At 33.9% G+C, this 20,972-nt stretch overlaps 2 protein-coding genes across 2 annotated transcripts; both read right to left on the bottom strand.

Moving 5' to 3' along the window:
- Positions 1-715: 715 nt before the first annotated feature.
- On the bottom strand, positions 716-7,412 carry LOC120077937 (DDB1- and CUL4-associated factor 8-like). Its single transcript, XM_039032059.1, has 5 exons — positions 7,069-7,412; positions 6,526-6,777; positions 3,412-3,555; positions 2,474-3,193; positions 716-1,139 (listed from the first exon to the last, which is right to left on the bottom strand). The coding sequence occupies exons 1-5, from the start codon at positions 7,180-7,182 to the stop codon at positions 924-926; spliced, it is 1,446 nt and encodes a 481-aa protein (XP_038887987.1). The 5' UTR covers positions 7,183-7,412; the 3' UTR covers positions 716-923.
- Positions 7,413-12,010: 4,598 nt separating this feature from the next.
- On the bottom strand, positions 12,011-14,464 carry LOC120077123 (pentatricopeptide repeat-containing protein At1g62260, mitochondrial). Its single transcript, XM_039031018.1, has one exon. The coding sequence runs from the start codon at positions 14,221-14,223 to the stop codon at positions 12,196-12,198; it is 2,028 nt and encodes a 675-aa protein (XP_038886946.1). The 5' UTR covers positions 14,224-14,464; the 3' UTR covers positions 12,011-12,195.
- Positions 14,465-20,972: the final 6,508 nt, after the last annotated feature.

The raw sequence follows: 20,972 nt of genomic DNA, 5'->3' as shown, positions 1-20,972 counted from the left end.
TATCACCGTTGTAACGATAATAATACATGCAACAGATTCATAATTCTAAATAAACATGATCAAAAGCAATCCAATTATCTATTACAAGTCGATAAACTTGGCCTAAATTCAAAATTTTAATATCTGTGAAATTTCCAATATAATTAACAAAAAGTTCTTTTTTTTCCCTCTCTCCTTCATTCTCCACTTTTCTTTCTCACCCTCCCATCATCGCTTTCTGCTACGATCTCTTCTTTCTTTGTTTCTTCTTTCCCCTCCTTCACTTCTTTATTTGGCTCGTCCTCTTCTTCTAGAATTTACTTAAAAGAATATACAAAGCCTTAAACAAGCACGGCTATGACATCGAACCTATTAATGAAGGAAATCTTTGTTAAAAAAAAAAAAAAAAAAAAAAAAAAAAACAAAAAAATAAAACCTTTTTAAAAAAAAAAAAAAAAAAAAAACCTAATGATGAAAACCTATTGAACAAACAACTAAAATAAGTAATTTCCAAACGATAATTGATGCCTTTATTGAACCATCCATTTCAAATCCACATTGTTTGTAATGCAATAAGCATATACTATGACCCATGTTTTTGTCATTTTTTTAAAATTTTAGATTTCTTTATGTAGCAAGTAAATCTCTAAAGTTGTAATTTTCCCATCCCGAAGAGAAATTATATACACTACAGATGATTCCATCAGAACTTGAAAAATGAAACAAACAAACCGAGTAGAAGAATGCACAAACTCAATTTACAGCCAACATGGGAGGAATTCATAATAATAATAGCTAAGAGAGCTTTTAGCTATTAATTCAGAGGAAAATTTGTGAAATAAGATTCATAATGGCATATGCCTGGATTCCTATTTTATGCACAATTAAGCTATCACGTTATTCAAATTTAAAGCTAAGAGTCAGCATAAACGTTCTCAATTATATCAATCATCTTCAGCAGTATCATCACCATTGTAATATGAAGAGTCATCACTGTTGCCATTGTTGAATGTCATTATCAACTCTAAAATTTCCCTACTTACAGTAGGAGGTTCTCTTCCGCGTTCGGGGCTCATAATCTGTCTTCGCAGTGAAAACAGTTGCATCATCAGTTCCTCCGGTAACGCTAAGCGGTGCATCCATCCTCTAGGCTTTGGTTTCTGTGAAATGCAGAATTGAAAACCATTAGATCAGAAGAATGGTATGAACATTGAATCAACTACTAACATCATCTGCAATTTCATCAAAACCATTAACATTGTCATCAAATCCATATTAAAATTCCATTCCATTTCAACATCACTGTCAAACCAAGTTCCCCTTATCATCATCCCCAACACCACCTTCATTATCTTTATAATCATCATTGACAACGAGACAAATCAAGATGGAACCTATGTTCTTCAACAAATGAAGCAATTGAACCACATAATTTATAAACACCAAAGAAATGAACCTCAGCTCATATCATCAACAGAATGTAAATGAATGTGGGTATTAGCTATAGTCCTATTCACCTTCAAATGTTGAGAATAGTTGCATGGGAAACCCGATGGAATCCAAATGAATGTTGAGCTTATGAGGCTATCTTGACTGCCTCTAGGTTTCTTTCTTTCGTTTCATTGAACAAGAAAAGACTACCACATGCCCGTATCATGTTCTTATGGCATTAATTAGTCAGGGAAATGTATTTGGAAAATACTTGGTATTCCTAGATGTTCGTGTTACAAAGAACATAATGCCTGTCTGATGTCTTTGAGAAAGCACAAATTGATTTGTTAAATAAAGCAACCCAACCGCTTATTGAAGTCATCATACATAACTACAATTGGTGATATAGAATGACAAATTTATAGGACATTGATAGGAATGCTAGTTTCTAAGGAGAGATTTGTTATAAATAGAGTGGATTGGAGAGATGAAGGTATGGATAGATTTAGTTGGCTTAGGTTTGAGTGAAAGTGCACAAGAGAGAGAGGGTCCAAGTACATGAAATTACTTGAATTTTCTTGTATCTTTCATCTTATATATTGCAATATCTTTTGGGTTCTATCAGATTCATACCTCTACAAGTCTACAGAAAAATCAAGAGGAAAAAGCAACACAATCTCATCCACACAAGCAGAAAACAGAACAAAGTGATTATTGGTTGTTAAGCTCAAAAATGAGAGGAAAAAAGGGCACACGGGTCTCCCCCACTTTCCTCCCTTGCATTAAGTTAATATGTAAAGATGGATTTTTTTCTGATCATTACGATGATGATAATGATAGCAATAGTAACACATGGTAGTAGTATGAATAATGAAAAGACCAATAAATACCAGTATCAAGAATACGAAATGGCAGGTGCTATTATCCTTACGACTGGAAAGGATGTTTAATTTAATATATACGATAGAAATCTCAATAATGCAAAGAGTCCAATGCCATTCAATAAGCTATATTAAAGCACTAGAATTGGTATTAAACTGAAGAATAAAGATGACATTCCTACCTGTTCGATTTTCTCAGGGAGAGTAGCCCTTTCAAGGGCCTTTGGAGTCCATATCTTGATGTCACTTTCAATTCCACTACTAGCAAGCATGGTCATATGAGGATGGGACTCGATGCAGTTCACGACATCCTCGTCAGCTTCCATGACTCGGATCAGCTCTCCACCCTTTTTCCTCCATATAAATATTCTGCCACAATCAGAACCACTGACGACATACTCACATTTAGGTCCAAAAAAATTGACACCTTTCACTGTCTCACAGTTTCTATGTCCTTTATAAACTTGTGGACTAACATTCTCGACATTTTCAGCTTCCATTTCACTTGTATCACTACTTAGAGATACTGGAGATGCTGGATTTGGGTTTGGACCCAAACCCATATCCCTATTAAAGAGATAAATGGATTCATCATTGTATGAGACAAGGAGCTCACTCATCTCTGAGAAGGCTAGACCTGTTATTCCCACTTGCTCATCGCCAATCAAGTGAGGGGGGCAATAGCAGTCTACCAGTTGACCAAAATCAGTTGATCCATCCTCCCCAGACTTGCGGATATCATACAACCGTGCGTACTCATCTGAGCCAGCAACAACAAAGAGATTCGGATTTCTGGGATCAATAGCAATAGCATTTAGCTGAATCGATGACATATAACCTGCCCTATTGTCAACTGATTGGCAAGTGAACAGCTCAACAGCAGCCCCAGTTCTTAGATCAAACTATTAAAAGAGTAAAGTCAGTATCACATGCAATTTGGCAATAATATAAACGAAGGGTCATCGTAAAGCATCTTATTTCATGCCATAAGTTCAGTAATAAATTTGCAAACTGTGTAAAAAGTTCTTTGGCTGTGAATAAGTAAACTTAACAAGTTGCAGTAATACTTATAATGTTGGTAGAACATAATATAACAACTTAACGAACAATCAAAACTCACACGTTGCACCAATCCATCTTCACCACAAGTATAGAACATATAAGGGCTTCCAGGTTCAAAGGCCAACTTATGAGCTCGCCCTAGATGACTGCCAAGTAGTGCAGTTTCCACACGCCCACTATTCAGAATCTGAGCATGTCTCACCTGAATTTCAGCAAATAATACTTTTTAAGGAAGGAATGTTTTAGCCCAGAGAACAAATAGACAAGCTTTCTAGCAGGACAAAGCAAAGTAGAATTTCTGCTGACAGAATAAACAGGCCATTTAACTTAAGTTAAGAAAACAAGGCAATTCTTTTCTGAATGGGCACAAGCGGATTTCGCAAAATATAAATAGCATATTGCAGATGTAGCAATTTTTCATATCGTGAAATATTTATAATATCTGGGACACACGGGCCTGAAACATGCATTTCAAGTATAGCAGTGAATTAGGTATATCATTGGCATATCAGCAATTAGCACTCATTTAACATGCATTTTGGGTCAAGGATTAAAATATGTCGCGATATATACGTAAATCGAAGAGTTCCACATCAATGTTAAGGATTAATCGATATCTCCAATATGTTTTACAAATACTCGTAAAACATATAAAAAGTCTTGTATCAATTCCAATAGGAATATAAATACTATAACAAGCTAAGCTCTATAACTTAATCTGAGAGAAAGAACAACGTAATTATTCTTTTTATATATAAGAAACCAAAAGAACAACTTAATTATTAATTTGAATAATTTTTACAGTTCTTTTGATCTACAAAAATAATCGTTGATATCAATATTTTATCGATATATCCGCAAAATTTCAATTTCAATATCGATAGGGACGTTTTAAAACTTGCAGGTATCACCTGCAACACATTGGTGCATCAACCCTCGTTTAACAATAGTAAATCAGGTATATTATATCATTGGTGTATTAACATTCATTTAAATGCAGTAGTAAATTAAATATATCATCCATGTATCAAGAATAATTTAACATGCATGCATGTTAAATGATTGCTAATACACCAATGAATTGATACTGATACTCCAGTGATATTGTTGATTTAGTACTAAAATACATAATATACAAATAATGATATATAAATTTTATACTTGAAATGCATGTCAAATTAATGTTGGTATTAATATTGATATGTTGTCTGTTACTTTAACAAGACAATCTCTTTTGGAATCTTGGTTTAAAAGTCCAAGATATTACGCTAAATTTGAGTCATAGACCAAAACTGCAATAATTTTGTAATTCTCATAGCAGTGTCCATAATCATCCTATTGACCAAAAAAACAACTACAGAAAGTTCCATAACTTACAGTATAAAATTAGAATCAGCAAACAAAAATGGAAGAACAATATATAGCAAGGAAAACTAAAATTTATATCACATATATTGGAAACTCAAAAAAAAGGGCAAAATGTGCGAAAATTTTATAGGTGATGCATTTTATATTTCATATATCAAACGGCTAATATACTTTTAATGAAGGGTAAAGCCGGTATGAAGAAAAGTGAATGATAAAGATTGAAAACAATTTGCTATATTTGTAAAACTCAAAAACCACCCAAATACACTAACATATTATGCTATCCGTTACAATTTTTCTTTTTTAAATTATTATTTGATAAATCAACGTCAACAAACAACACAGTAAATGTTGTTTGGAGAAACAAAGTAAATATTCTGTTGAGAGAAAATGAACAGAAAGCTTTGCTTAAATTGACATAATTTTATAAATTCAACATTCAGCGCCAAGAAGAAATGGTTGAGTTTGATGGATAATGGAGAGGTGAGAACTTTGGAATGGAAAAACGAAAAGCGACTCAGATGACAAATGCACTGGAAAACCTCCTTTTAGTCCCACTTTTTTTTTTTTTTTTTTTTGCTATTTGTGAGCGTCTAAGCCAGCTTAAACGCACCTCAACTAATCTCACAGGACAACTCGCCTGATCCTACAACATTTGGGTGCCAAAGAAATGCGTAGGATATTAAATCCTAGGTAGGTGGCCACCATGGATTGAACTCATGACCTCTTAGCCCTTTTATTAAGGTCAAGCCCTCTTATTTACCACTAGGACAACCCATGATGGTTCCTTTTAATCCTACTCCACATAAAACTATTTTGGAAGATTGATCGTGGAAATGGCTTCATTTGGATCAAGAAAAATTCAACAAGGCAAGATTTCATAAAGATTTCTAATATCCAAAGTAGTGGAAAGAGATTGAGTTTTGCAGTTCTAGGGGGAGAAAATTATTCGCATTTGGAGGAGTTTCTTTTGCTGAGTAGACGATTCTTTGAGAGGTATAAATAAGAGCTTTGGTGAAGGAAAACCTTATCAGGAAGGAGAAATCTTTTGAGTAAGCGGCCAGATGTAGCGAAAGTCTGACAATCTACTCTCGAATGAATAGCCAAATATGGAAAGGAGAGCCTCTAGTGATAATCATCACAATATGTTTCTTCCACGATAGGAAGGGAAGAGTTCTAGATATCAATCAGTAGGTCACAAGGGAAGAGTTCTAGATAATATACAGAGACACCTGCAAAAGAACTTTTGTAAAGCCAGTGTCTCGTCAAATGCCTAAATAAATGATGGTCAATACTAGGCAATTCTAGTGTGTAAATTTGAAAAGTAGAATTAAAAAGAAGCGTAGAAGTAGAAAAGATGTGTAAAGACACTAAACAATCAAGATAGAATTGAAAGACGAAATTGCTTCCTCTTTAACTGGCCTCATATGTTCCCCAAAATGTAAAAGGATAAAGAGTTTATGAATCACCTCTTCATTTGTTGTGTTTGGAGTTAGGTGCCTAGGTGGTTATCCCTTTTGAAAACCTTTGGGGGAAAACTGTTGTTTCCCTAATGGCATTGCACGTTGGCTCCTAGAATCACCTCAGATGGTGACTCAAAAGCAAAGTTAAATAATTGTGGAAAGGAGTAACTGAAGCACCTTTACGATCCATTTGGCTAGAGAGAAACAATAGTACTTTTAATGAGAATTACATGGGCTTCAATGAGTTTTAGCTAAATGTACAGCAAACCTACATATATAGAATAAAGAGTTCTTGACTTGAGTACTAAAGTAAGTCACAATGGTTGAACTAAATGATATACCTGCCCATCCGCAGCACAAGTCACAATACTTCGGTCATCCGTGTAAGGCATGATTTTTGCTTGAAAAACATTGTTATTGTGACCAGACTGAAAAGAGAGCTTGACATGCCCGGTTTCCCAATTCCAAAGAATCACCCGCCTATCATCAGAGCCTGACACTAAAATGTCACCAGCAGCATTAAAGCTCACGGTGTTCACACAACCTTTGTGCCTCTCCAATTTCCTATAAAGATCAAGTCGGAGCACGAGATCCTGAAATTACAGTAACAACAATAACGATAAATCCTAGACGTTTAATAATAAAAAGGAACCACAGATTCTCAGCTACGGAAACAAAATATTAACAATCAAAACAAAATCCTAATCACCATGCAACAGACTTAGATTCTTTCCGTTTGGTTTATTCAGTTCTGATCAAACGACAGTGGACGATATTAAACAATCACCTAATAGCTGACAGGATAAATGTGCATACAAAAAATAATCCATAAAAACAGAAAATCGAGAGATATGATCAGAAAAGGATTATCCGGTGAGCAATACCTCCAACGCACCAAGACGGTGGGCAAAATTCCTAGTGGAAAGCTCGCCAACCTCCCGTTTCCAGACATTGACGACTGCTTTATTGGAATCATCAATTCTAGCCCTCTTGTTCATTATTGAATCCAAACAAGTTTTAACAAAGAAAAAAGAAGAAGAATCTCAGTATGATCAGTTAACAAGGAGGAAAAATAGGCGATCGAGAAAGAAGAAGGCCATCGCCATCGCAAGATTTTGTGTTTCGGTTTGCCTTCTGAAGAACTGAAATCGCCGTTCACCGCTTTAAGTAGAAGCAAAAGAGCATCGGAGTCGCTCACAGGATTATATTTGATCGGCCTATTCGAGAACTCCACGTTTACGAACACACATATAGACACATCTCAATGCAAATCATCTTTCTCTTAGCCTCATCTGACCGCTCCTTTTCATTTACAATATCTTTGATTAAAGCCACGTAATTTTGGTTTTAAGTTTTTCTTCTATTAATATAAATATATATTTTTTTTTTGAAAAAAAATTTCTCAAAATTCGAATCTCCCTATTAGTAAAGATATAATATTATTTTGTTTCTTACATTTTCGGTCTAGTTTTTATTTGTTTCCTCAAGTTCAAATGTTATACTTTTAAGTGATGTTTACACGAAGTGAATTCATATTAATCCATTGTAGTACAAAAAGTGGATTTCATATATGAATAATTTTGTTGTTGCTTACATGTCTATCTATAATCATAATAAATAGTGGGGTCCACTTCTTTAAGATGGAGTGGGATCCACTATTGTTTTAAAAATAATTGTGAATGATTTTTCACCTTTTACCTTTAGACGTCAACAATTATCGATTTACGATGAGCATGATCGATAACCATGATAGTTGGAATGGAATTTTATCATTCGCATATTTTAATACACTTACCGTTCTACCAATGCAATTTTTCGATAAGGATTATAAAAAAAAAATGTTTTACCCTTAAACATCTTTTATGTTGCATGTGTTAGTGTCAAATTCTTATATTTGAAGCTCTTTTATGTTGCATGTAGTTGTTAGTGTCATTTCCCTCGAAGAAATATTGGGGGACATTTTGAGTTTTTTTAGTCATCTTGTATGTTGCATGTATTTGTTAGTGTTAATTCCTTATATTTGAAGCTTTCCAAAATAGGATTTTCACAAATCGCATTGTAGTTACTAATGGATGGTGGAACCGACCAGATGATGAACACTAAAAAATGTAAGTCAGAAGTTGAGGCGTGAAGAAGAGAGGAAGATAACCCAAACGGTTGGGAGATTTTTTGAAATGTTGCTCAATGAGTATTCTGTCGTTTAGGAGTAAATTTCATTAAACGTTGAAGGTAGTCTAGTCTTTTTAATTTAACTATTCATTTAGAGCGGCAAGGTAAATAGGCTCAATCACAATCACAATCCTTTTGGAAAAGAATACATGGGTAAACATCATCAAACACAATAAACCCTTTTACGATTCAGACCCATTTCTATTGATCCACCAATTGGAATCCATATAGTTTACTGCATTTTTCATTCCAGTGGGGTAAATGAGGCGGTAGTTCAAGTTTTGAGTTTAATTGCAATCTTGTCCCTACATCTTAAATTGTAATAATTTTATCTTTAAGATTTGAGTTTTATTTCAATTTAGTACTTAGGTTTCAAAATATACACTTTTTACCTCAATTCTTCACCAGAATACTCACTTTCAATCTTTAGTGTTAATGTCTATTAAATAATCAAAAAGAATTATAGTTAATTAAGTTTCACAAATTTTTCCTCACTATTAAAATTATTTCTAAACTTTAATTAATAGAAATTCACATCAAATATTGAAAATCAATATTTAGTATAAAAAATTGAGGTTAAAAGTGTGAATCTTGAAATTATGAACCAAATGGGAACAAAACTCAAACTTTAAAAGTAAAATTGTAATATTTTGAAACCTAGAAACTAAATTGAAATCATTCCCAAAATTTTAAAACTAAAAGTGTAACATATTGAAACTTAGATAACAAATGAAAACTAGACCTAAAACCTATAGACCAAAAATGTTTTTTTTTCTCAATATGTTAACTGAAGAGGTATATTTATTTAATAGACAAGGTCAAGTGAAGGGGGGTATGGCTCAAATGTGCTAACTAGATGTCTATTGGGCAAAGCAGGGACGAAGAAGGCTTTCCGCCCCCGTCCCCGTCCCCGCCCCCTATTTCAATCCTCATCTCTACTTGAAAATTTTCCCTTTTGTTTTTTTTTAATTTATTCATTTTTTAACCACTTTTAAATTTATTCTCAACCTTAATAAAATTTTATATATTAAATAGACCATTTTCAATACAATTTTAATTTAAAGGAAATAATATAAAATTTCATAATAAAAAAAAAAACAATAATATTTTATATGTAAATATATAATTAAAGTATTTAATTTCATAATTTCTAAAAATTAAATTTTAAATATTACAAGTCTAATTTTCAACTTAAATATTACAACATAAACATAATAAAGTCTTAAATATATATATATATAAATAAATAAATAAATAAATGTATTAAAATATGAAAAAGTTAAAATGAAAATTAGAAAATCATTGATTATTGAAACTATGATGTATGTATATATGTATATGTATAGAAAATTACAGTGAGATATATAATTAACTTTTTCTAATAGTCACAGTAAGCTGGCTTAATTGTGAATGTGTGTGTGTATATATATATATATATATATAATTAATTAATTAGGCAAAGTGAGGTAGGGAATGGAGGCAAACTCGTATCTATCCCCATACTTGTTTAGCCATTGGAGAGAAAAGTCTCCCCGCTTCTTCCCCATTCCCATCTAATCAAGGATTCTACATGTCTGTTAAATAGACATCTTTAATGTTAAGCGCATTTAGGGAAGAAAGAACTTTTTGTCAATCTTGAAGGATTGACTGAACATGAAGAATGTCGACCCCTAACTTGTTGGTTGATGGCCCAAATGAACAAGCCTAAAAGAGAGTTTGGTCAACCCCTTAGAGGTTAGCCAAAAGAAGGAAACACCAACTCCATTTATTGGATTGTCTAGCCATGGTCGCTACAAGGCTCGCTTCAAGGATCCAAGTTGAGCTAAATCAACCTCCAAGTGAGAACTCAATGACTATAAGGTTGGAGGAAGAGTATAAAGAGGATCGATTCTCGAAGGGTGAAGTCAAGAGTTCGATTTTGTTTGAGAAGTCATTTGAATTCTCAACATCTAATTACAATTAGCTAAGTTCCTAAATGCATCAAAGACCAAGATTAGGTTAACTGTCTTAATGATAATTCAACTCCTATTAAGCTTCAGAGTCTCTTCACACTTGAGTGATTAATTCATATCTCGATTAGGGAATGAGAATTTTATATATACAAGAAAAGCACATACTTGTTTTGTGGGACATCAATACAATTTTTCTCTAGAAAAAACAAATTTAACGTTGATCCATTTTTTAACAGTAAAATTTGAGTAACCTAACTTTACTTATAGTGTTTCGATTGGGTTGAAAATTAATTTGGACTAAATTGGGATAATTTTTTCTAGATAAAGTTGTTTTCCTTGTCCTTGAATTTCAATAATTAGTTCTTTTAGTTCTTCTCATTTAATAATGTGCACATTTAATCCCAAAAATTTTAAATAATAAGTTTAAAAGGTCGTTATTCATTTCCTTTTCTACATGACAAGGTAACTTTCAATTAAATAAAAACTTCCTGTCTCTACTCTCACTCGCCTCATTCCTTCACCTCTCTTTCCAAACCCCCAACTTGGACACTAGCACCTCCTACACACCAAAGAACTTGAAATCATCTTTTATGGAAATCAATGCTCTGCTCATTACGTTGGTATTAAATACACTTACGAAGCAATTGAAACAAAGACGAAGTTAATTTTTTAAGTTGAAGTGCTTTTCTCACTATAACCTAATAAGATTGAAGACCACGAAGCTAAAATTGTACAAAAAGGAAAGATCTATTGGAATGTTGGACGAAAATTAAACCTTAGAATTGTGTGACTATGATTCGGAATGAAAATTAGGATTGGAACATCATCACATCAACATGCCTTTAGAAATGAAGTAGGATCCACCGACATTAAAGTGAGGTTCATTAATATTTACGAAGACAAATTTATAATATGAATAAATGAAATATAGTACTTCAGTAGTACTAGAAATTTTCTATCATCATAGTCATTTCACTACTCACATTGATATATATTATTGAACTCAAAAAAATTGTCTACATAGGCTGGCGTTTCAAAACTAAGGGTGTGTTTAGAATACATTTTTAAGTGTTTAATTTAAAAAATAAGTCATTTTGAAAAAAAAAAAAAAGTGAGTATTTGACAACCACTCAAAATAGTTTTTGAAGTGTATTTTAAACCATTCTTATAAAAGAGTTTTTAAAAAAATGAGTTTTTTTAAAAAAATATTTTTTTTCAAGTCAATCTAAACGAACCATAAATTTGTTTAATCGTGTCCAACTCTAGATTTATTGGCTCCAACATAATAGCATACTCTTTGCATCCTAAATAAGTGTCACTAACATAAATTAAAAAAGAAAAATCAATTCAAATTACTTGTAAAATAAGCTTGCACTAGTTTTCAACATCTTTGTGGGCAAATACTTATGCCAACATAAAAGTATAGCCAAATTTTTATTTCAAACTAGCTAATTTTACGGTTTAATATTTAAGTCTGCAAATGTGATCATAGAAGATATCTTGAAGACTCACTTTATGAAGAAATTATTTCAGGAGACTGAACAATGTGGCCGATAGTTTTATTAAGATAAGAGAGAAAAATCAACAATTATGGTTTAAAAGGTCCAAAGAAAAAAAAATGCTCTCTTGAAATTTATTCAAATTTTGCACAACTGCAAATTTCATTGTGTAAAAAAAATATAGCCATAATTTGTCAAATTGAGTATAGCTTTATAAATAAGACATCGACTAGATTTATATATATATCAATTTTTTAAAAAACTTAAAAATTATTCTCAAAAGGGTTCAAAAGATCCATCCAATGAAGATGGTTGTATTTTATAAGTTATGAAACTAAGGACAGAATCAATCTACTACTCACCCAAAGCATTGGAAGCCAATCAAATATCTTTAGCAATAAGAATCCACCCGACTATATCCAACTTCCTTTTGAACATTGCTCTTCTCCATCATCGTTCTCACTTCAGCAGCATCATCCCATCGTCCCACGTCGGCATACATATTATATAGCAGCACATATGGAGTTGAGCTTTCGGGTTCGAGCTTCATTAACTCTTCCGCTGCTGCTTGAGCCATCTCAACATTGTTGTGCACTCTACAAGCACCCAGTAATGCACCCCACACTGTTTTGTCCGGTTCACATGGCATGCTATTGATCAAACTCATTGCTTCTTCAAGTTGCCCATGTCGACTGATGATGTCAACGAGGGCAGCATAGTGTTCAACTCGTGGCTCAATACTGTGTGTGTTAACCATGGAGTTGAATTCTCTCCTACCTTCCTCGATCAATCCAGCATGAGCACAAGCATTCAGAACAGAAATGAATGTGATATAAGTGGGCTGCACATTACATTGTTTCATCAATTCAAAAAGTTTAAGAGCCTCTGCTGCAAAGCCATGAGAGGCATACCCGCCAATCATCGCATTCCAAGAAATGACATCTCTCTGCAGATTCATTTCATAAAAGACAGTCCGTGCCTCAACGATTGCTCCACATCTTGAATACATTGTAACAAGAGAGTTGTTTATGGGTAAATCTGCAATAAAGGCTTTTATAACTAGTTGATGGATCTGAGTTCCCAAAGCCAAATCTACCAACCCGGCACAAGCACTTAGAATTGATGATAAAGTGTGCCTATCTGGTTTTTTACCTTCATGTTGCATCTGCAAAAAGATGTTAATTGCTCCTTTATAATCTTCATTTTTCTCACAGCCAGATATCATGGAATTCCATGAGACCAGGCTTTTCTCTGGCATCCTCATGAACAAGTCATGAGCTAGTTTCAAATTACCGATCTCAGCAAACCCAGATATCATCATATTCCAAGAAAGGGTATCGGGCTCCAGCATTCTACCGAAAAGATTCGAGGCCTCTTTCATATCCAAGATCTGGACATAGCCACTGATCATAGTGTTCCATGAAAAAGTATCTCGCTCAACCATTCTATCGAATAATTCTCGAGCAGAGACTATGTCACCAGCTCTCACATAGCTCATTATCATAGAGTTCCATGAAACCACATTCCTCCTAAAGTTGCCACATTCATCTTCCTCATGATCACGACCCGAAGGGATGCGATCAAACAGTTTACGGGCTTCGTGGGTCATTCCTTTCTGACCATATCCAGCAATCAAAGTATTATAAGCATGAACTAAATCCCCTTTACCATCATTCCCACCATATTGAAGCAGAATCTTTTCAGCTTCAACCAACTTATCATTCTGAATCAGACCAGAAACCAGTACACTAAGAGAAGCAGAATCTCGTTCTGGCATCATCTTAAAGAACTCAACAGCTTTCTTCACATAACCATTCATTAAATAACCAGAAACCATGGCATTCCATGTGACAACATTGCGCTCTGGCATGTAATTGAAAATCTCTTCTGCTTTATCCATCATCCTATTCTTAGCATAACCACTCAACATCGTGTTCCATGAAACACAATCTCTTTCGGGCATTTTATCGAACATATTCCGTGCCCTCTCAATGAACTTTCCGCCACAAGATATATAGCCTGATAACATTAAGTTCCATGACACAATGTCTCTGTTAGGCATTTCGTCGAACAGCTGGAGTGCTTTCAACATCTCTCTCCTTTTCACATACCCAGTGATCATCGTGTTCCAAGTGATCGTATTTCGATGCTTAATGCTATCAAAAAGTTCCCTCGCTTCACTTATTCGGCCTGTTCGTATCAAATAAGAGATCTTCTTGTTCAGAAAATAGAATTCCGGAACCTGAAAACTGTTGGCTCTCGCAGAAAAAGAGAAACAAGTCTGGTTCAACTGACAAGCAATGTTGAATATAACTGGACGACGATGAAGATGCTGCTGAGGATTGAAGATTGTTAAAGCAGCTGCACGAAAGGTCTTCGTAGACCAAATACTCCGGCGAATCATCACCAAATTGGGCATGGAATGAACCAGTAGATCGTTTATTTGGCATTTGGAGAAGAAAGAAAATGTCGATCCGTTCTATTGCTACCTGTGGTTCGATCAAAGAAGAGGAAGAGATCAGAATTTTTCTGATGAAGCATTCAGCTAAGAAGCGCCGACGAGACAAGTCGAGACAGGAGGCTTGCGGTGTTGTCGTCGTCGTCGTCTTGTTGTCCCAAATAAAAAATGACATGTAGAAAAATAATGGAAAGTGATCTTATGATTTTACCATTTCGCCTCTGAGATGCATTCGCGTGCCTGCCATTACCAAGAAACTCGATCCTTAATGGCTACTTACTCAATCCTCGATTACTTGCCAAAACGATATTCAATACATTTGTTGGGTCGATGCCCTAAATCTCGTAGAGTCTTGTAGTTTGTAATTGTATTGTACAAATATTTTATTTATTTAATAAAATATGAGATGTTTTATTCGAAATTTAGTAGCATTAAACACACAAACCAATAAACTAACATCCAAGGTTATCATTTGTAGCTTAAACATGTATATAGAGACATATAAGCGGATCATAAGTGATAACCTAAATGGTCTGTAGTAGATGAATAAGGTTGGATACCTTATCTTGGTGACACTACAAATACGACATACTTTGTAAATGTTACAATTGTTGTAAAGTGCTACAAATAATCTGATCCTAATCATTTATGTGGAGACATGTGAGCGGGGGTGTTGTATACAGAGGAGTTTATATAAGACCGGAGCACGAAATGACTAGTCTCATTATATAACACCATTCATAATTGAGACTTACATTTCACTAGGATGACCATAGGTGACATGATCTAAATCCTGAGTGAGTTGTGAATTCTTGCGAGAGTGGCTAGATCGCCGACTCAATAAATCTACCATTTTGGGGATTCGTCTTATTGGGGAGTTGGGAACACAGCTACACAAGATGAAATTCACTCCTTCCCCGATGTCGGGGTAATCTAATTTCAGGACTTAAACAATGTGACGCTACACCCTCTCTAGGCCCAATAGGGGTTTGGTCATAGTTGAACTATGATTTATTGTTCATTAGAGAGATCAGTGGTACTTAAAAAGTTAGGTGTAACTATAGGGGCCAAACGGTAATTTTGGCTTAAATGTACTTACGAGCAATTTGTGAAGGGTCATCGCACTGTTGACTGGTTATATCCAATGAATACAAGAATATATTTGTAGTGCGAAGAGTGCAGCTGTCGGTCTTTAGTGGAGTGTCGGACAGTTAATGGATGTTGAATAATTAATTAAAATAATAATTTAATTAAATGAGTTTAATTAACTATTCAAGTACCATTGGAGCTTCAATCTATAAGTCTATGAGGTTCCCTCTATAGCTCAACAAGGATTTAATGAGAATCAATTTTGGATTAATTTGAATTGTTCAAATTAAATGAGGGAATTAAGTATATGTGATATAATTAATTTAATTTAATTATATATGATATAATTAATATAATGTATTTGATACATTATAATATAAAGTTTATTTGAGAGGAAATAAATATTTAAATATGATTCAAATATTAATTATGTGAATTGGATTCATATAATTGAATTTAATATAAATGAGATTTATATTAAATACCATTAATGAAAGAATTAAAGCTATAGGTTATATTATATATGATACATTATTAAACCATAAATTATATGTTACATACATATAAAATAAGTTAGATATTATTTATATATATATATATATATATAAAATTTTAAATTAAAGTTAATTTATTATTTTATTAATTTTAATTTGAACTTTAAAGGGAGGGAAATTTCCCTCCCTCCACTCAATTCTTGATTTAATCTCACGATCAAGATGGGAGTTGAGTGGTGATTCGATTTTCTTCTCCTTCTTTTTGGTTTTATAGAAAATAGAGAAAAGGTTCTCTTGGATAAACTCTCTAAAAATCTCCTTGACTCTTTTCCCTCTCAAATTTCATCTCCCTCTCTCCCAAAAATTCTAAGTGCCCATACAATTCCTTTGAATTCTCATCCTAAGAATACAAAGGTAATTTTCGTGGTGGTGACCGTTAAGTTTTCGAGTTCGTTGTAGTACGTGGTCATTTTGGAGAAAAGGAAATACCTCTCTCTCTCCCAAAATTCCAAGAGCCCACACAATTCCTTGAATTCCCATCCTATAAAATACAAAGAAATTTTCATGGTGGTAGTCATTAGGGTTTCGAGTTTGTTATAGTACGTGGTTATTTTGGAGAAAAAAAATACGTGAAGAAAAGGTTCTTCAAGGGTAAGTCTCCCTCTCTAATTATTTTCTCAATTTTATTGCATGTTGTAAACTTTTTTAATTGCATAATTGTTTTTGTAGTTAGTGTTCTGTGAAAAAAAAAATTGGGGACGATCCATGTTTCTGCTCAGGACCTTCACAGATTCTTTCAATTAGTATTAGAGCGAGGTTTAATCCAATAGTGACTGATAATTACAGTAACAAGGAGTTATTCTATCTTTGGTTGAGATAGTCTCATTTTAGTGAAGGGCACATGATCACCCTACAGTGACTTTTATCTTGTCTCATTGAAACATCATTGCAAAATAGATGTCACTTAGGGTGCATTAGATTATTTTGTTCAATTTAATTGATTTTTGTAAATGGAGTAATGCATAGAGTACTGGTATAAATAAATTGTATGATTTCAGCAAATTTCATTATGACTTTCGCTACATTGAGTTTACTCGTTGCCAACAAACTAACCGACGAAAATTATACAACATGAAAAAAATACAATCAACACTACTAATCATCGATGACCTTCGATTTGTCCTTATGGAGGATGGTCCTTCTATTCTTGTTTAAAATGCCACTTGAAATGTTCGAGAGACATACAAGCGTTGGATAAGGGCAAATGAAAAAACCCGAGCGTATATCGTGGCAAGCCTTTCTGAAGTCTTAGCAAAAAAACATGTGCCCATGCTCACTGCCCGTAAGATCATGGAGTCCCTGCGAGGGATGTTCGGACAGCCGTTCGTACAGATCAGGCATAACACTATAAAACACATATTTAATACCCGTATGCAAGAGGGGGCATCTATTAGAGAACATTTTCTCAACATGATGGTTCACTTCAACGTGGCGGAGATGAAAGGGTCTATCATCGATGAGGCCAGTCAGGTTAGCTTCATCTTGGAATCTTTGCTTGAAATTTTTCTATAGTTCCATAGCAATGCTGTTATGAACAGGATTGACTACAACTGACCACTTTACTCAATGAGCTTCAGACTTTTCAGTTCTTGATGAAAAGCAAGGAACAAAAGGGAGAGGCAAATGTTGCCTCGTTCTCAAAGAAGTTTTGCAGAGGATCGTCCTCTGAAACTAAGTTTGTGCCTTCTTCTTCCGGCACCAAAAAGTGAAAGAAGAAGAAAAGTGGCAAAGGGAAAGCTAACCAACCAGCTGCTGCTCGGAAGAGCAAGAAGGCCAAGGTTGCAAAGGAAATCTGTTTTCATTACAACCACGAGGGACATTGGAAGAGGAATTGTCCCATGTACTTGGCAGAAAAGAAGAAGGCCAAGCAAGGTAAATGTGATTTACTTGTATTGGAGACTTGTTTAGTGGAGAATGATGATTATGTTGGGTTATATGTCTTAAAACTCGCAGTTTATAATGTTAAACATATTCTATTATCAATAAAGATGTTATTGACGTTTATTCAATAAAACTGTTATTGAATATGTGAATTGCACTTGTAAAGTCTAAATCCAATAAACTAAATATCCATGGCTATTATTTGAATACGTGAACTTTATGTGGAGACATAAGAGTAGATCAAGTTCAGTAAATAGCCAAAATGGTCTATAGTATATGAATAAGGTTGGGTACCTTATTCTGGTAACACTAAAGGATGCGACACAGTCTGTAGTTATTACAATTTGTTGTAAAGTGCTACAAACGAAGTGATCCTGATTTGTTCATGTATTGACATGAGAAGCGGGGGCGTCCTATGCAATAAGTTTGCATAAGATCGAATCAAGAATTAAGTCACTCTTACTTTTTAACATTGTTTACTGTTTAAAACTGACTATTTCAAAGTGATGGCCTAGGTAACTCGATATTAATCCTGAGCTAACTATGAACTCCTATTTATTTGGGATTATCCTTAGATTTACATGGGTGAGGGTTGGCTCAACAATGCCAGCTCAATAAGCCTCTCATTTTATGGGTTAGACCAGATAGATAGTTAGGGGACATAGAGTGCAAGACGAAATTCACTTATACCTACTTTTAGGGATAGTAGAGAGGTTGTTACCTTAAGTGCTGACTTCGGGTCTTGAACAAGAGGCCCCACCCTCTCATTGGCCAGAGAGGGACTCAGTTAATGATTGGATCACAAACCAATTGTTCATTAGAGGATTAGTGAGACTTAAGAAGCAAGATGTAATCTGGGGGGTAAAACAACTTTTGACCCAGCCGTTATTACGAACAACCTATGAAGGGTTAACTTACTAATCATGGTTATAATATATCTACAGTAAAAGGAGTACAATTACTGAGCTTTAATGACGAATGATGGTTAATTAGGTTAAAGAGTTTAGCCAGTTAATTACGGATCGTTGGAGCCCATGATATGTAGGTTCACGAGGTCCCGCTACTAGCTCATATCGGACTAAACCTTAAAACAGTGTGAGGAACGATTTTGAAGTATTCAAATTTGGTTTTTCGAGTAAAACGGTAAATATATACGATATATTTAACCTAATGTTTAATTGTGAATTAAACATAAAGAGATGGAAAATATGAGATATTTAAATAAGATTTAAATATCAAGATTATGAATAGGGATTCATATTCATTGGGGTTATTGTTGGATTTAATATTAAATTAAATTAATTAATTATTTAATTAATGATTTAATATTAAGTTTAATTTTAAAATTGATTATTAGAATTAATTTGAAATTAAATGAACTAGGTCAAAATTGCAATGGAAGTCAATATGTTGATTATTAACTTTGAAAGTCAAAAAGTCAAATTTGTTACTTTAGACTTTGAGAGTCAAACTTGATCAAGTTAGTGAAAAGATGGAACATTTGTGAGTGAGAAATGCCAATTTTTGTATGATTAAGTGTTGTCTTCATTTGAAGACACTTATCCCACTAAATCCCACTTTGAGTTAGTAGATTTTTTAGTGTCAAATTCTCATCAAACTCAAAGTTGTATATTTTGCTGTAATGGCCTTTAAGAAGAGTGTTCTAATTTTTTTAGAACTCTTGGACAAAGTGAAATTTATGAGAATTATGTGATAATCTCATAAATATTTCTCTCAAATACTTAGCTTTTTCCTCTCCAAATTAGTCACTCACTGGATCCCACCATCCCGTTCTAAGGTCGGAGAATAGTCGGGAAGACTCTTGTGATAGTCTACGAACTGTTTGTGAGGAGATTGGAGCTAATTTGGAGAAGAATAGAGACTACAAAAGTTGTATTTCTTCTTCCCCTTTTTATTTGTTTTAATTGCATGTTTGTCCTTTGTAATTAAACTATTTAGAGTACTTTAGATCCATTTTTTCTTCCGCTGCGCATGTATTCATTCCATCATATTCAACCTGGATAATTGATTAAGGTGCCACTAACCATGTTTGTTTTTCATTTCAGGGAATTAGTTCCTGGCGGCAACTGATAGCTGAGGAGATGACGATGCGTGTGGGAACTCGGTACGCCATCTCAGCTATGGCAGTGTGAGGACTCCAGTTTACTTTACAGAATAAATATATTTTATTTAAAAATGTATTTGTTGTTCCTGATTTAAAAACGAACTTAATTTCTGTAAAGTGTTTGATTGAACAAAACTATATTGTTAATTTCTCTGTAAATAAAGCGTTTATTTCTAAGAATGATGTAGATATTTGTTCTATTAAGCTAGAAAATAGTTTATATGTGCTAAGACTGTTAACAACTAAACCCCTCCTAAAAACTGAAATGTTTAAAACTGCGATAACTCAAAATAAAAGACTTAAAATTTCTCCTAAAGAAAATGTCCGTTTTTGGCACCTAAGGTTAGGACACATCAATCTCAAAAGAATTGAGAGATTGGTTAAGAATGGACTTCTAAGCGAGTTAGAAGAAAATTTTGTACCTGTGTGAGTCATGCCTTGAAGGAAAAACAACTAAAAGATCTTTTACTGGAAAATGTCATAGGGCCCAAAAACCCTTAGAGCTTGTACATTCAGAGCTTTGTGGTTTGATGAATGTTAGAGAAAAATGAGGGTTTAATATTTCATCACTTTTAATGATGATTATTCAAGATATGAGTATGTTTATTTAATGCAACTGAAGTTTGAAGCTTTTGAAAAGTTCAAAGAGTTTAAGGTTGACGTTGAAAATGCATTAAATAAAACAATTAAGACATTTCAATCTGATCGAGGTGGAGAGTTTTTGGATCTTACATTCCAGAACTATTTGATAGAACATGAAATTGTATCACAACTCTTAGCACCTGGTACACCTCAGCAGAATAGTGTATCAGAAAGGAGAAATCGAACCTTGTTGAACATGATTCGGTCTATGATAAGTTATGCTTCTTTACCCGACTCGTTCTGGGGTTATGCAGTACATACTGCAACTTATATTTTAAATTGTGTTTCATCCAAGAGTGTTAAGATAACACCTTTGGAATTGTGGAATGGTCGTAAAGGTAGTTTACGTCATTTCAAAATTTGGGGTTGTCCAACATATGTGCTTGAGGCAAATCCTAAGAAATTGTCACCTCGTACAA

This window comes from Benincasa hispida, chromosome 5 (assembly GCF_009727055.1).
Source record: "Benincasa hispida cultivar B227 chromosome 5, ASM972705v1, whole genome shotgun sequence".
NCBI classification, from domain to species: Eukaryota; Viridiplantae; Streptophyta; class Magnoliopsida; order Cucurbitales; family Cucurbitaceae; genus Benincasa; species Benincasa hispida.
The sequence above is the reverse complement of the archived record's forward strand: the minus strand, read 5'-3'. Positions and strand labels throughout refer to the sequence as shown.